Consider the following 17,345-nt stretch of genomic DNA (forward strand, 5'->3'; position numbering starts at 1 on the left):
TGATCTTGATTCATACCTTTTTGTGACTTACAATTTTTTTGGCTTCTGGGTATCAAAGGCAAGGTTGTTTGTCAGTTTATTTCCGTATTTAATATGCAACATCTAATAATAGCAGTGAATCACCACTTTGATTTTCATTCTCTAACACTGGAATTATATGACTAAGATTTCCTTTGTTTGAGTTGTAGGTAAATTTAATGACCCCAAATGACTTAACGGGCAGTTCTAAAATTAAATATTTATTTATATAACATTATAGTAGCTTGTATATTTCACAGAGTCCTGGTATGTAGATTTTCCCCCTTCAGTACTCCTCCATATTTATTTTGGAACTCTTTTTTTTTCTCTACTTTCAAATTAAGACCATGGGGAAATGTTTACCCATATTAATATAGCAAAATATAAATGTGTATATTTAAGAGTAGAAAATATTATTAGTGGTCAAAATTATAAATTATTGAACACAAATTTTTGACATTAAAACAATGAATTTTCTGGACTTTTCTATCTATGCAATTAACTTTCCCCTCATTGGTTTTATTCTATTCCAAACACTATAAAAGAACTGGGGACTGTAAAAATAAATAAGACATAGTCCCTGACCACAACAAGTTCAGCAAGTAATAATCAGAACATTAAAAATAATGGTAGGAACAACTGCCACGTGATTAACTTACTTTATTCTAAGAGCTTCATGTGAATGTTTATTTAGTCATCAGTGCGTCCACTGTCCTTGACTCCCTTATGCATGCGTGTCCTCCCTTCTGTTTTAACCAGCTCTGATCCTGTTCTTCATCCTCAATTTCCTTGAAGTTCTTTCTCCCTTCTCAGCACTCAGCTAAGGGAACCCATATTAAATTCTACACCCTCCCTACTCCTGACCTGCACATATGCTGCTACAGTGGCTGGAGGAACAGTCACAACCAAGTTTATCTATCTCCATTTAAATTCATGGCCACTAACTGAAGGGACTCCTGGGTGCTGCCAGATAATCTTGCCATTGCTTTCTTAATCCCTTTACTCTCCTGGAAAATAATTTCATGCCAATTCTTCTCTAACTTCCAGTACCTTCTCCCTCAGACTGCTTTACCTGACTGCAGAGAAGAGAAATGCAGTCAGAAGACAAATTCCATAAACTCCCTCCATGAAATTAACCTAGCTACTGGCCTCTGCCAGGATACTTTGAGTTACTACTGTGCAGGAACCATTCCTGTTCCCAGCTAAGAGGAAGCCCTGCACTTGAACACTAGATGTCACCTGTGTTGCCCATTCAAGAACTTCTATATAGCAGTTGTCTAATTTCTCGGCTGCCTCATGCAATTTCTTCTCATCACTGAATCACCCCCATTGACACACAACTGTGTTATTATTTCTGTGTCATGGGGTGACAAGCTACTGATCCATTGCTCTGTTTATAATAAAATCCTTTGAAAGAATTGTCTAGGATATGTTTGAAGTTTTCACCTTGATTTTCTCCTAAAAACACTCCAATGAGGTTTTTATCCCACAACCCCATTAAAACTGCCTGACATACATAGTAGATATTCAGTAAATGTCCCTTGAATCACTTTCTACACACACACACACACACACACACACACACACACACACACAATGCCCCACAAAACACTATGAGGCAGATATTGAGATACCCATTTATGTATATTCTGGTCAAGGTCTTTGTGACCTTGAGAGCACTTTCATCCAGTATCCATTCTCATCTTATTTTGCCCTTCTTTACAAAGTAAACACTGTCGGTATGTCATACTCTTATGGTCATGTCACTCCCTCACACTCATTTCCTTGGTAATTTCATCCACAATTATTGCTTTAAATGATACTCGTAGTTTGACAACTTCCAGATATTTATCTCTGGTCTAGATTCCCCCCTTACCTTTTTAATCTCAGATATCTACCTGCATGTTCAACATTTCATTTGCATGTTTAGTAGGAATGTTCACAAACTCATTCTGACCTTTTTCCTAATCCCATTCCTTCTTTGAATTTCCCATGAGTAGGGGCAAAGGGAAATCTTCCCCTTACCCTCTAAAGTTCGCTGGAAGAAGCTGACAAAGACAGATTAATTGGAGAAAAAGACACACAGATGTATGATGTGCATGGAAGCCATCACATGGTATGATTACCCACCAGCCCATCATGACTCAGAAACTTGTATACCTTATTCAATAGAAGAGAGGGAGAATGGAGAATGGAGATAATTTTTAGGGCCATAATAAGTGATTTTTTTTTGGGGGGGGGGACCATTGTGCTTGGAGAATACACAGTGGCCTGGGTTCAAGTCTGTTTGGCCCACAGGAAATGGATTGTTAATGGTTTTTATGGGACTGAATTAGATGACAGTGGTGTGACAAAAGAATATCCAAGTGTAGACTTCACTGAATCACCCCCATTGGCATACAACTTTTCTTCCCCTGAGGACTTTAGTCCTTGGTTAGTGAAATTTTAGTTTGAAGACTGAAGGCAACTGCATTTCTTTTGGCAGAGCTCCTCAGGTAGATAAGGGAACTTTGCAGAAAGCTGCTCTCTGTGCTAAGATGGGGAGAGACAAACAAAGGTCAGAGGGACCTTGATTCAGAGGTGGGGTCTAAAACTTCTTAGCATGTCAAGGCACAGGATTTGAGATCCCATTTTCTGAGTCCCAACAGCACTTTCACCTCCACTGAGATGCTTAAGTGAAAAAAAAAAAATTAAGTTTGGCCCTTGATTGCTATTTCTCTCACACTCCATTCGAATCTATCAGTAAACACTGATGGCTTTACCTTGAAATACATCCAATATGTGACTTTTTTTTTTAAACCACCTTCACTGTTACCATTTGGTTCAATCTACTGTTATCTCACCTAGTCTTCAGTGACCCCTGTGAGTAAAAGTCAGCCTATTCTCAGTACACATTGAAGACCATCCCCTCCCCTTCTCTGCTTTATTTATCCCTAGGCACTTACCACCATTTGAACTCTTTTATCTTGACTCATCTCTTTGACTAGGATATAATGTAAGCTTCAGAGAATCAGGGATTTTACCTGGTTTGTTCAAATATTTGTATCCTTAGTGCTTTGGTACACATAGTAGATATTCAATAAATATTAGTTGAATGAATTAATAAACAATCACAAAAACACTGTGAAGTAGGTAATAAAGTCTCTATTTTAGAAATGAGGAACCCAGCCAGGGCTCTGAAAGTTAGAGTAGTCTGCTGAAGATCATGGACAAAGGAAGTGGTTTGGAATGTGGACCAAGGTTCCTTTCACTCCCCAATCCAGGTCCTTAAACAGCACATCCTTCTGGATTATAGTCCATACTTTTTCCTTGGGATTCAATATTATTTCTTTAAAGAAAGTCTTTAACATATAATTTTTGATCTTCCCCATAGGCTTTGTCGGCAGCTTCTTTCAAAGCCACAGCCTTCTAATCAGTGCTCAGGTACTAAATATATTCTGCTGGGTCATTCTTTGGCCTATATGTTGCCTTGCAATTTTGTAATTATCATACTAGCAAAGTGACTTGTCACCATCTTGGATTCACCTGCTCTGAAATCTAGAATCAGGAAACCCAGGAAGCCACAGAGGAGCAGAAATAGATATTTTAAAATCTAGGTTCTAATTACCTGCTGTTTAGTTACAAGATGGCTCTTATTCCACTTAATTACCTTTTCTTCAGAAACAGATTTTTAAATTTTTACATTCACTCACCTAATAATTCTCAATTCTATGCAATTTCTATGGGCAAGAGGCCTACTTCAGGTGCTCAGTGAATAAAACCGACGTATCTCCTGACCTCAAGGAGCTTGCATTCTTGTGAGGGGAAGAAAGATAATAGATAAAACCCAATAATATATTAATATGTCAGGTGATAAACATTACTGTGAAGATAAATAAAGCAGGAAAGTGGGCTAGCAAATGACAAATGGTACTCTTTTGACTAAGGATATAAAGGAAACTATGAGATATGGGACATTTTCATCGTCATCATTATTATTCACCCTTGCGACACTAGCACTTAGAAAAAATAATGGCACAAGGTAAATGTTATGTGAATGTCATATGTCATGAGAATGCATGAATGAATGAGTGATGATGAAGAAAACAGCCCAGTTAGGAGGTTATACAGCAATCCAGTAATAACAGATGGTGGCTACGCAGGAAGAACTTTGCAGATGCAGAGATCATAGTATGGATATATATTGAAGGGACAGAACCAATAACAGTAGCTGAAGATTGGATATAGAGTGTAGGAATGTTATGGAAGGAGAGAAGTAGAGAATGGGGCCAAAACATTGAGTAACTAGCATAGGGTAGCCATCAAGTCTGGGAGAATGGCAGGTTTAATCATCAAAATCAACTTTCTTTGGGAGCTAAGTCAAGTCTCTGTTTCTCTGTGTCTCTCTCATATTTTCCTGAAGACCTAAAGCCAAGCACTGCTGTGTATCCAAGGAAAACCATTCAGAGTCATTCTACTGTGGAAAACATCCATAGTGGTTCCACTTCTCTTTCCCTTGGCCAGACACAGAGGCATCCTGTGTTGACTGATGGCTGCCTTTCTTATTCCCGGAATAGGAAAAGCATAGCCAGGGAAGGGTTTTTCCTTTAAATTCATCTTAGAGACTTTATTTTTATTTAAGAAAGTAAAAGATGATTGAAGAGAACAAAACAGGGAGAAATTGTGTGTTGTATGCTTCTGATGATGGCAACAGCTTGAACCGATTAGCTGGCTATTATGTATTCCAGTGCATGACTTGTCACAACAGTCAGATCTGAGGAGCACATCAGAATTCCTGTTCAGAATAGCCTCTTGTGGGCAAATATAACCTCAAAAGGTTTATCAAGTCTTGTAATTTGAAAACACACACACAAAATTATCAAGTGATTAAAAAATATATAGTATTAAGATATTTGGTAAAGAGTTTCTAAATTATAATGACCTTTTAAAAGAAGAGATAACTCAGATGTAAGTAAGGCAGATACACTCATGAAATTAAAGGGCAATTAAAAAAAAAGATGCAATGGTATTTCTTTAAGATTGTCAAAAGTCCAGTACATAACTTCACTTTTCTAAAGCAGAATTTGCAAGCTCCCTTCCAGCAAGTGTGGAGCAATAAAATATGTGGGAAAGAGACAGAGCTCTGCAAGGTTTCATAGTATGTAGCTAATTCTCCTTTTACTCTGCTCTAAATATAATCCTGCTCATTTGCATGCCAATCCCAGAATGCTTTGTAATTTCACAATTCCTGGCTAGTGGTCTCAGCGTTTATGCGTTAAGAACAAAGCAAAATGTTTAGGGCGTGCCTTTGGCCCAGTCTTTTCTTTTTTCCCCCCATGCATATTGCAAAAGAGTACAGGGAGGTGACCTTGCTTGGCATTCATCCTCCTTGCCAGACTATCACAGAAATCAAGTGGAGACTGCTGTGGACTTTTCCTGTGAAGACACATTAGTCCAGTTAACCATGACTTACTGGAAGCTTGGATTAACTCAGCACAGAGAGGGAGTGCTTAAGGGGGGTTAGAGTGCCCTTTGATTATGTCACCAGGCTGGCTCATTTCAAGTTTGTGGAAGGCCACACTATTGCATTCTGTACCCTCCTTCTGTGGATACCTTATATAGCTTCTCTACTGCAAGTGAGCCTTCAACCTATTGATAAGATGTCCACAACTGTGACCAGAGGCCTGATTTAACAGAAGTGTGCATTCAAGATCCCTAACAGATTTGGTCATGCTAAATGGCATTTACAGAATTTGTCTTTAGTAGGATGTTAGGATTGACAGTTGGAGAGTGGGGATGATAGAGGATTTTATAAATTTTGCATACACAGCCAAATTTTTGTTGTTATTTAAATTGTATGTTTGGGATTATTTTTCAGCAGATCAAAGAAAGCCCCCACACCCCAACCACCACTAAGACCCCCACCTATAGTGGCCTCTCCAAATGTTTCCTTTGAATGTTTCATTTTAGCACATAGATAAAGAACAATATATCTCAGTGCTGAAAGGCCATGTTTTGAGTCCTATAATCTCTATCAGCACTAAACTCAGAATTTTGAATAGTGCACATGGTTGATCACTGAGTGGCAGCAGTAGTTCTAATCACAAAATCAATGGCTGCACATCAGAACATTGCCCAGGCTTCTGTCTTGACACTACAGGTGTTTTCTACTTTTTATCCACAGAACACTAATGTTTTCTCTTGAATCCAACAATGTAGGCTTTTTTTTTTTAAATATGGCTGAGAATATTTTTTAAAATACAGAGAATAGTTAATGAGATACTGTGCCCCTCATCGCCCCCTGAGAGCAAATAACAGCTTTACGGTTTCTCAATATGTATTTTCATGGTCTCAGGATAACAGCAAATCGACCAGGCTGCATAAAGTCTGACCAGGTCTCTGCTTTCTAAAGGACTGCGCCTGCTGTTTACACACACTGCGACTAGCAGAGGCGGCGCCCAGCCCTTGGCTCTAACAAAGACAGCTGCCGCCACAGTCAGCCCGCGCGAGGATGGAGAGCGGGTTCCGGGAGGGAAGTCCAATGCCATCTCTTTGCTGAAACAAGGGTTGGGACGACGGAAAATCGGTCTAAGGGTTGTTTGAGGCGTTGGAGCGTCGAGGGGCTTGGCCCAGGAGGCTAGGGAGGGCGACGCTAGTACTTCTTACACCCGGAGCTGCAGCATCCCCGCCCGGAAAAGCCCCTCGCGCCCCCTGGTGGCTGTGGAGCAGGCTGCTCCGTTGCACTAGCCGGTGGAGGGAGGGGGGAAAAAAAGGAAGAAAAAGAAAAAGTGGGTGAGGCAGATGCAAAGAGGAAAATCAATAGGGATAAGAGAGAAGAGGGAGGAGTCGCAGATCAGCCATTCTTGTCTTACGGGGTCCCAGCTGGCACCACAAAAGAAAAAAAGACACAACAAAACCCGGGCGTGAACGCGAGTGGAGGAGGGTGTGTGTGGCGGGGGGGTCGGGGGTGAAAGGGGGACCAGGGAGATTTACTATTGTCTCTGGCAGCCACCGCGGGAGCCCGGGAGGGGGGCGGAGGCGAGAGGAGGCGGCGGCCGCGGCCAGCGCACCATTCGCTCCACCTGATCTCGGGGCGCTGTGCGCTGAGCAAGGCTCAGGCGAGCAGGAGCAGAAGGAGGGAGGGAGGCAGCTGCTGCAGCCACCGCCGCCACCATGTCCTACCAAGGCAAGAAGAACATCCCGCGGATCACGGTGAGTCCAGGCGCGGGAGCCGCTGCCACCTCCTCCCCGGTTCACTTGCTGCCCACTGCGCCGCGGGCGGGGCGGTTGGTCCTGCCGGTTTCCCTAGCCGGTCCCGGGGGAGAGAAGGGGACCCGCGGTCCGGTGGTGGGGAGCGGCGGTCAGTCCAGCCGGCGCGGCTGGCGCCACACAGACTGAGCGACCCGGGGGCTTGGGGGAAACAAAACAAAGAGGAAACCCAAACAGTGGCAAAGAGAACTTTGGATTATTTTTCCTCCTTTCCCACTGCCCATAGATCCCGAGGGCGCACGGGCTCTGCGTGGACTCCCTTTCCGCCCGGGGCTCGGTGCGCCTGCCCAGGTTGAGGAGTGTTGCTTGTTGAAGGATCCTTTGGATCGGACTGGGGTGTGAGAGATGATACCTTTCCTCGGGGGCCTGACCGCGCCCCTCTCCTGGCTCCAGTCCTAGGGCTCTGGCCCCCATCGCCGCGAGGGTGGTGGGGTGTCTGGACCACCAGTCCTTGCGCGTCGCCTTCTTGCCTGCATTCAGCGCGATTCATGTTTCCGTGTGTCATATTGGGGACCGGACAGATAACGTGGCTGCTGCGGGAATGATCAACTTTCTTTTCCCTTCGATTTATTTTATATTTTTTTTTCGTGTCATTTCTTTCTCACATCCCAAGAAAGGATGAGTTTTTAGTGATTTTAGTTTGTGGTCGCAGGCACAGGCTGTGTACATGTCGTGTCCTACTGCCATTGTGTGCAAGACCCAGCCACCCGGGGCTGGAGGGTGTCAGATGTGCTGGGCGTGCACCTAGGGCGGGGTGGAGAGGGAATGTGGCATTATCAGGTACAGAACCCACATTTTCAGCGGCGTCCAGAAAGGTGCTCTTCTGAGTAAAATACCGCGCCCCAACGTGGGATTCCTCAGTGGTGTGCTGCAATGATGTCCCTGAATAACACGGCCATATGGCAGTCTGGGATGGGCACTAAAACAATCAAAAAGCAAAAGCCACTGACATTTGTTAGTTTAGTATGAAACAGCATGGTTATGCTTTGTCTATAGTAAATAGGATTGTGTGTGTGTGTGTGTGTGTGTGTGTGTGTGTAGTGGAGGAATGGGTGGCTACTCCATCTTTGCAGGGCGAACAAAGGAAGTGATCTGCTGGCCCCTGGGAGGTTCTGCAGCTGCCCCAGAGCAGAGCTTTACCTGCCACCCCAGTTAATTTGCCAGGATCCACCAGGTTTTGCTGTGGGCTGGAGTCTGTTTGCTCTTGTTCCTTATTCTTGGAACACCCTGTGTGTTTGCTATTGCTATGCAGTACCTTACTCTCCACAGGCAGGAAGATGCCTCTCTTGCCTCTAGTGAGTGCACTTTATTGTCAACTGGTTTATTTCCATTGCAGCATCATACCTTTTTCATGCACCTGAGCTTCACTTCACACAAATACACCCCAACCCTACAGGCTGGTCCCAAGAAAGAAACACTCCAAGGAAAAGAGATGAACTAGGTAGGGATCATTTTCCCGGGGAAGAGGCTTTGGATTTGCCACTACCTAATATCATTCATTTTTCATTATCGAGGGACCATTGCTTTTACTGTGCAAAATATCTTTTCAGTGCCAATTGTCTATGCAAAGATCTGTAGAAGGTAACATCCAAATTCTTTAAAAGCTGATTGGGACCAGAGCTCCATTTTTATACTTATTTCTCTAACTCAGGAGATAGAAACACAGCTCTCATGCTATTACATCCTGGAGGTATGCTGCATGTATATTCCACTTATTTACATTTAGTAAGCATTTGCCAATTTTCCTTTTTGGGATATACAAAGAATCAATTGGTTGTTTTTCCTCCTAGTCTGAAACTGCAATGGTTCTTCTCATGGAAGATCTGTGACATGGCTTTGTGGGCCACGCCCATTCTTCTATGTATCATTTAAGACACTTTAAAGAAATATAAAGAGACTTAACCTTGATATAACTTGCTTTAGAAGCCCCAGGAAATGTAGCGGTGCCCTAATCTCAGGACCAGGTTTGCAGTGGGTTCCCTTTTGTTTCTGTTTGGATGATCTTCCCTGGGGTACATCCTTCATTTTCAGTGCGGCTCCTATCCTTTCTCTGGGCGTGGGGCGTGGTGCTGCATAGCAGCCTGTGCCTCGAAGCTGGGGCAATGTCTCCAGCAGCTTTAACAGGAGTGGACAGTGGTTAGGAATTTCTTCAAGCCAGGTTGCTTTACATTCATTGTTAAATCCAGAGGGATGACAAGGAAGGGTATGGCCAGAGCAGTTGGTCTTTGGGGATAAGGAATCTATTTGTAGATTTTTTTTTCTTATGCTTTGTGTTTGTATTTTCATGAGCAAGGATTCTAGTTTAGAATAGATTATTTGTGTATTTTTTGCATGTCTATAGAAGATGATAATTGTCTACGTACTATAAGGGTTGAGATACTGTATTAAGTATAGTTAAAAACATTAAAATATGGTCTCAGAGCTACACATAGAGAAAATGAGATTAAAGATCCAAATGTAACATCCATCGCTTATTGTCAATATCAGTCTAGTTAAAAAATGGTAATGTTCTGCAATTTGAATTAGATTTCCTACGCCCTCTCTTCCTTTCTGTTTAAGCTGCCCCACCCAGTTGCTGAAGTGTCAGTGTAATCTGAAGACTGAGGGGGGCAGTCTTTCCTGACCCTGTCCCCTTTTCCTCTCTAGTCACCACTTTCTGCCACCATGTTTGGTCCAAAGAAGGATTATTTTGTCATTTTTTTGTTTGTTTGTTTTTCTCCTTCCACTTATTTTTGCTTCTCTCCTGAGATTAAAACATGCCCACTAGCCTATGTTTATGGTTTCCTGGGTGCAGGGAGAGGAGACACAGTTCTCTGTCACTGGCGGAACTGGCTGGGCCTTTTCCTTTGAGTAGCTCAGGCCTCTGATCTTTTTTGTTCCCTCTCAGGGTATTTTATGGGTCATCTTTTCTACCTCCACACTAGTCCTTGCTTCTAAATATCAGAGATTGACCATTCTGGGTGGTTCATCAGATCAGGACAACAGACCTTGCATATACACTGTCTGGTCCAGTGCTTGGCACATGGATACCTAATAATTTTCAGTTAAATGACTGCATGATTTAAAAATAATTTCTAATAATAAAAAGTCATATCTATTGAATGTTAATTGTGCATCAGGAGTTGTGTTAAGTGCCTTACATGCATTGTCTCATTGAGTCTTTGAATCAATATTGACAGTCACTATAGCTATCCCTATTTCATGGATTAAAAACTTAGAAAATATCTTTTACCTTTTATGTTAAGTAAAACATAAAGACAATATTTGGGATGGTAGCCACCATATCAAGTTTACAGGGGGACAATTTTGGTAGTTGTAGTCATCGGTTTCCTCTTATATAAGCTATAACTTGAAGCTGACTGCAAGGGTGAGCACTTCAGTTCCAGTGCTTTATGAGTTTTCTAATTAGTTTTCCTAATTTCTAATTTCTCTGAAGTAAATCATCTCACAGTTAAGGAAATTGAAACATAGCTAGGTGAAGTCAGTTATCCAGTGTCATTCAGTGAGAATTTTGAGGCAAAGCTGGAGATCACACCCAGGGCTTGCCCAGCAACAAAGCTGAAGCTTCCCTGGTTCAACTCTGCCTCCCAGAGCCACCTGCAGCTGAAGGTTTTTGAAAGGTGTAGATGAAGAGCTCCAGAATTCCCTCTAGAGATGAAGTATAGAGGACTGACTGTTTGTAATTGGATGCTAATTGGATGTCTATAAATATTGTCTTTCAGATAATATGTTTCAATTGCATTTGAGGTTGAGTTGTGTGTCTGTTATTTGGGAACTGCTGGAAGAAACATCCTTAGTTAGGAATTCCACCTGGAGAGTTCAGTCTAAGGTGTGCAGTCAGAGCTCTGTGATCTTGCTTAAAAGTATTTTAGGTGCTATAAGGTTTTGGTTTTGTTGTGTTTTGTTTTTTTAAGAAGACAGTTCTTATGAATTGGAGGAACACCCAGCTCTTTGAAGCTATTGAGTTGGGGACCTAAAACTAGACTAGAACCTAAGCAAGTGACCAGGGAAGCCCCATCCTTGAATCTATACCTTCATTTTTGCTTCTTAGGGTATCACTTAAGAATGGGAGAAAATATTAGGAGATGAAGGATTAGAGTTGGAGAAACTAAAAGAAGGAGTTACCCCAAACCAGCTCTATCCATGTAAGGCATCTAAGAAGGGAAATTCCAGAGTAAAAGACAGAAGAAAAATACCAAACTCTGAGGAATGGAAAGCATCTTAGATATCTGATCGTGGAAATCTTGTCCAGGCCCTGCCTGGGGTGTTCACTGGTTACTTGATATTTTGAGCAGGTATGCAAGGGTTGCCAACCAGGTTTTCCTCTTTCCCAATACTAGCAAAATGCCTCTGGTGTATAAAGAGCTCTGGACGCTAGTAGCTGTGACTGAGCCAGCTGGGCACTTTGGAGAATTCTAGAGAAATAGATTTACTGAGAGAATTCAAGTTTATGGGGCAGAACCATTAGCTTATAAATAAAAATCCCCCTTTATTATCTCACTGGGCTGTTGGGAGACTTAAATGAGGCAGTGACCTTGAGAGTGGTCTGTGAACCCGGATGTTTTTATTTATAAAATCTCAACTTCTTTGGAATGTGGAAATTAATAAAAGACTTGGCAAAGGTCTGCTTTGGAAAGAAACTACTTGGGAAGCTTCTTTTTTAAAACAAGTTTTCACAAACAAAAATGAACGCGGTGTTATATGAAATCCGAGTTTTTTGCTTTGGTTATGTTACAGTGTTCTGCAGAATTGTACTTGTCATTTCTGACAATCCAGTGAAGGCCGTCAGTCTATTGTGAAGTTTGACCCAGGGACTCTTCCTGAACTTAAAGACAGGACACTTTCCTAATTTAGTTGAACTGTATTGTTTTTCAGTCCCAGTTGGCTTCCATCTTAGAGTGACACAGGTTATAGATGTTCTTTCTAAGTAATTATTCACAACAAGACTTTTAGTTGTTTTTCCTCTGTCCTTTTTCCTCAGTTGGAAAAATAAAAATGAATTTGAAAAAAGAACAAAAACCCTCTATATTCTAAAGGACCCTGTTTCTTTACCTACTGGCATGTTTTATAGAACCATTTATGTCTGTTTATTACATTTGAAAAGTTCAAACATTTTTATAAAAGTAAGGATGTGTTCCTAGGATGCAAATGTGCCTCTGTTTGTTTAAATCAATGCTTCTAATAAGAAGGGGCTTGGAAATTCGGATATGTTTTCAGTCCCTGAGTGATGTTAATAGGAGAGCCAAACTTCTCCCTGGTTACTCTCTCCTCAAATCTATGTGCAACTTCACCCTTTATCTCTTTTTCCTTAGGCCAATGGGAAATGAATGAAAAGACCTTGGAAAACCCAGAGAAATTGGCTTCTTTGCTTTTAGACTCTTCTGTGAAATCCTTCTTCTATTGAATCACACTCAACACACATCTATTCCAACCTATGAAATAGAGTCTTTCCCAAATCAAACCAAACTAGTTTAGTGGAATAGGATGAACCTCTCTGTCTGGCCTCTTTTGGTCCCTGTCTCTTCATGGAGTCTAGCATACTTGACTTGAGGAATGCTTCTTCTGTTAATTAGATTGCAGGGAGCTCAGTAGTTTGAAAGACGGAGCCACGCACAGTGGAGCTGTTACTAATATCTACCATTTACCGAGTGCCAAGCACAAACTATTGGGATTATTTAGTTCAACTCATAACAAACTATGTGGATAATTTCATTTAACTCACAACAACTCATAGGTATGATTATGAGCCACCATTTTGCATTCTGGAGAGAGGCTCAGAGAGATTAAGTGACTTGCCTAAAGTCACACAGCTGAAAAAGCAAGATCTTAGGATTGTTCCTAGGATGAAGTGAGTTTCGTAGGTAAGAAAGCAGTAGGTCCATATGCACAGGTGACTACTCTCTCCCTCTATCATTTCCAACTTCCCACACTTGGTAGCTCACAGATGTGGGCCAGTGTTCAATGGAAGGAAGTAGTGAGGAAGGTCTGACTGAGCCTATCACACATCACTGTTGGAACCACAATTGAGTGTATGTCCTCCTAACGGTGGTTCATTAATTTCTTCTGCCAGCTGTCTGCCTTAGCTTCTGGGTTTTGTCCAGGAGCACATGTGAATGCAGGATGGAAAAGCAGATGCTATTTTTCTGCCTTGCTTAAGTGTGGATCTGGGCTCAAGGCCCCTTCTCACTCTCTACCCTGTCCTTCTCCCAGACATAGGAGCCAGGCTCCCCATTCCCATTCAGCCAAGCAGAGACACACCCAGTACACTAAGCCAGATGGCGGAGCTCCGCAGCAGAATGATCCAGCAACCTATTTGGGACATCTGGAATTCAAGGACACATTTATCATGGCTTAATCTCTATTTTTTCTGTGAAAGACTAGACAATGAGATATGAAGGATGAAACGATATTTTATTTTATTTTGGTACTGGAGATTGAACCCAGGAGTACTTAATCACTCAGCATCCCCATCCTTTTTTAAATTTTTTCATTTAGAGACAGGGTCTCTCTAAGTTGCTTAGGGACTTGCTAAGTGGCTGAGGCTAGGTTTGAATTCTGCATCCTTCTGCCTCACCCTCACGAGTTGCTGTGATTACAGGCATGCACCAGCACGCCCTGCTGAGATTTTATTTTTTTTTTAAGAGAGGTGTCCCTGGGACTAGTGGAGCCAAAGCATCTTCTTGCTTTATGATGCAGTGCAAGAGAACTCTGGAGGAGAGTATCAGCATGTTGTGGTCAGACGTGCCCTTGCCTCTGATTGACTTGTGACTTTGGGGAAACCCGTATTATCCTTCTCAGCTCCTGCATGGATATGGTTTGAACTAGGTGATCCCAGAGATCCTGGCCAGTTCAGATGACCCTCTGAGCCAGCCCAACCTCAGTTTATTTTAATTTTATAGAGAGGAGTTACAAGTCCTTGCTGTGAGGCAAGAGTGAGCTGGGAGAAAATGGATGAGAACTGCAGTTGTTGGCTTGAACTCAGCAGGACCATCCAACATCTGTGTTGGATATAAGGGGCTTTGGTTGCTTTTTACCCTTAAAATTCCAGCCTTTTTCTCATTTAGGGAGCAGACTTAGTTAGCAGATTGTGTAGAAGAGAAACAGAATAAAGATGATTGATAGGTTCTTTCCTTATCAGAGCTCTAGTATTAATTAAAATGAGCATTTTTAAAATGATGCCATGATTCATTTGCAATCACAGACAGTCTTTCTTTTGCAGAAGGCTACTATTGATAAAGTCATAAAGGCCACAATCGCCTCAAATCTAGACGAGTCAAACAAGCAAACAAACAGAAAACAACTCTGAGTCTGTATATGTTTTCTTTTCAGCTGCTCTTGCCAATATTTTAAGTATGATGGCTACTCTCCATGGAAATAACCTACCTACCCACAAAGACCCAGTAATACCATGAGTACTGCATGAGGTTACCAACCAAAGGGAATCTCTTGCACTGAAGTCTTTGCCTGGCCCATATTAGGTCCTCTGTCACAATTTGTTGAATGAATGTATATAGCTAACATTTACTTGCAAGAATAATTCCAAGGAAAAAGATAACCTGAGAGTGCACACATTTGTTCTTGAACATCATCTTCCCTTTCATTGATGACTTTATAGAATATGAATTTTAAGACTTAAAATGAAGCCTATAAGAAACTGGCATGGGATCCCTGTGCCAAGAGAAACATTACAGCACTTTAGCAGGACAAACAATTATTATAATGCAGGTCGTGCCCTGGGCAGATGTGCCAGGGAGCCTGTCCATCATTTGTTCTTCTTTATTCCCTGGCCTCCTTTCCTCTCCTTCCAACTGCACCTGGGCTCATTCTGAACGTATTTCAGGGACCTACTTAGGTGCATCTTGCTTGCAAACAGTCACATCATTTCTCTTACTACAAACAATATAAAGAAGTAACATAGACCTTTAAGTCTCATTTCAAATAGAGGAAATTGTCACAAAGACTGTTTGACTAAGATGCAATGTAGATCTTAATTGAGGCCTCTTTCTGCCTTTGTACATAGATCACAAAGTCATGGGGGTTATTAGCAGCAATTAGATAGGCCAGTCTGCATTTGTACAGCAAACTTGGCCTTTTAGAAATATTGGCCAAGGAGCAGCTCATAGATTTTTGTTTGTTTGTTTCCATTGTTGGCCATTTAAATGGAATGTTTTGATGTTTGTGTGTGTGTTCTTTCAAAGATTTTTCAGTCTCTCACCCCACTGCATCTGTCAAATTTCTTTGGGCTTTTATTTGGAGCTATTCTTGAGAATAGCTTTCATTTTCATTCATTCTTTGCTTTGAAGGGCGGGGTCAGTTAAAACCAATTCTGCCAAGTTCATCTCAATATAAACCATATAGTTTATGGTCTCAATGTAATAATAATTCATTAGATTCTTTCAAAGAAAGCCTCTGAAAGGGAAGGAAAATTCAGTCAAATGTATTCATGGATGTAAAACCTTTGGTTAGAAATCATCTGAAGCACTATATGTATTATAATCATATCATATAATAAAAGCATATGTAATAAAAGCATTTTTTCTATTTTTTAATTGAATTAAAAGTGTTTATTGACCACCAGCTCTGGGCCTAACAGCGTAAATATTGGCATGGGAAAATCTAATCTAGATAAATACACAGGGAAAATTAGTTTAATAATAATAAGAATTAATATTTATTGTATTTTATTCAGAATCTCAATCCTCAGAAAAACATAATTAGATTTCCCACAGAAGTAATTTTCTTTAAGTCACACCAGCCTTCAGTGGTGAAACCAAAATTCAAACTTAAGTTTATCAGATTCATAGCCCATGTTATTTCTTCTTTTTCTTTTTTTTATAAGTGAGAATATAAACATTTATTTAAAGCAAGAAAATAAAGCATAACTAATTACATATTTTGACCATTGTCATATACCACAAATATCATGATAACTAGTGTTTTTTTTAAATAGATGACCACTCATGATACAGATGTATAATACTTAATTTCTTGGCAACATCATCTTTGTCTATTCATTAACCCCACTACATGGTGCTGTATTAAATTCTGCCTTCTTTTATCTTCTCCCACTTCTAGAATCCCAAAGCATGGGGTCCAGTCTGAGTTCACGTCTAGTCCAGGGCTTACTCCTCTGCGCCTGTTTCCCATCAGGCTTAAGTGGTTTAGCTGATGGGAGATGTGAAGAGCGGCCAGTTGCTGCCCCTTCTCTGCATGAGGGTTGGGCATGGGGAAGTTTTTCAGCCTTGCTGTTGGGTACAGTCTTGCTTTCCTGCATATCCATAGCAATTCCACACTGTTGGACTTACAGGAACAACTTGCTAGGGAGATGCCTCTCACACTCAGCTCCAAAAGCCGCTTTACATTGAATTAACAAAAATACCAATAAAGGATTTCTTAACAATTTGAATGCCAACTTCTCCAAACCCAACCTTGCATATTCCATCCTCTGAAATAAACCCTAGGCAAGATTTTGCTGAAGTTTGTCTTAATGTGATCTGAAAATTTATTCTTAAAGATTTTTTTTTTAAGTTCAGTCTCCCTTTACAGACAAGGAAACTGAGGCCAAATGAATTAGGTCTTTTTCTACTGGCTGGTTTACTGTAGCACACTGAGATTTTAAAAGTTAACTGAGACTCCCTCCCCCCCCCCATTGCAAAAAAAGTACAGTGGCTGTAGGAAAATTTACCAAAAAATGTAAACAAATTAATAAACCACAATGAAATTACTCAGAGACAACCATTGTGAATCCAATTAGTATCCTTGCTGAGAAGTTTTTTCTTATGACTGTAGGTGCTACTTATTAAAATAGCACCTCAAATTGTTCATGCTGTTTTATGTCCTTTTTTTCAATTCTACTATATATCATCGACAGCTTTCCATGTCTTAAACATTCTCCCGTAACATAATTTCAACTAGCTGTATATCATCCCATTGCTTGAAGGATGAAGGTAAATGAATCCCATTTGGTTTGTTTGAATAGTCTTGGTTGTTTCCAGGATCTTTGTAATAACAACAAAAATGAAATAAAAGATTTATTTTCAGTTGAAGTTTTTCAGTTAAAGTCCAATTAAAAGCCACCC

General features: G+C 41.0%; 1 protein-coding gene and 1 long non-coding RNA gene across 3 annotated transcripts in view; one reads left to right on the top strand and one right to left on the bottom strand.

Moving 5' to 3' along the window:
- DPYSL3 (dihydropyrimidinase like 3) overlaps positions 1 to 17,345 on the top strand; it is a 107,061-nt gene that overhangs the window by 43,897 nt on the left and 45,819 nt on the right. Inside the window, exon 1 of one of the 2 annotated variants that reach the window (XM_081293266.1) lies at positions 6,769 to 7,209. The exons of the other annotated variant lie outside the window; for it this stretch is intronic. Within the exon in view, the coding sequence (XP_081149392.1) occupies positions 7,171 to 7,209 (39 nt within the window). The 5' untranslated portion in view covers positions 6,769 to 7,170. Of the gene's footprint in view, positions 1 to 6,768; positions 7,210 to 17,345 lie in introns of those variants that run through there. 2 annotated transcript variants of the gene reach the window in all.
- LOC308648519 lies at positions 5,942 to 10,238 on the bottom strand. Its single transcript, XR_014021844.1, has 3 exons — positions 7,619 to 10,238; positions 7,180 to 7,407; positions 5,942 to 6,740 (listed from the first exon to the last, which is right to left on the bottom strand). It is a non-coding gene; the product is annotated as an uncharacterized lncRNA (long non-coding RNA).

The sequence above is a fragment of the Spermophilus citellus genome (assembly GCF_964194105.1).
Source record: "Spermophilus citellus genome assembly, chromosome: 1".
Taxonomy (NCBI): Eukaryota; Metazoa; Chordata; class Mammalia; order Rodentia; family Sciuridae; genus Spermophilus; species Spermophilus citellus.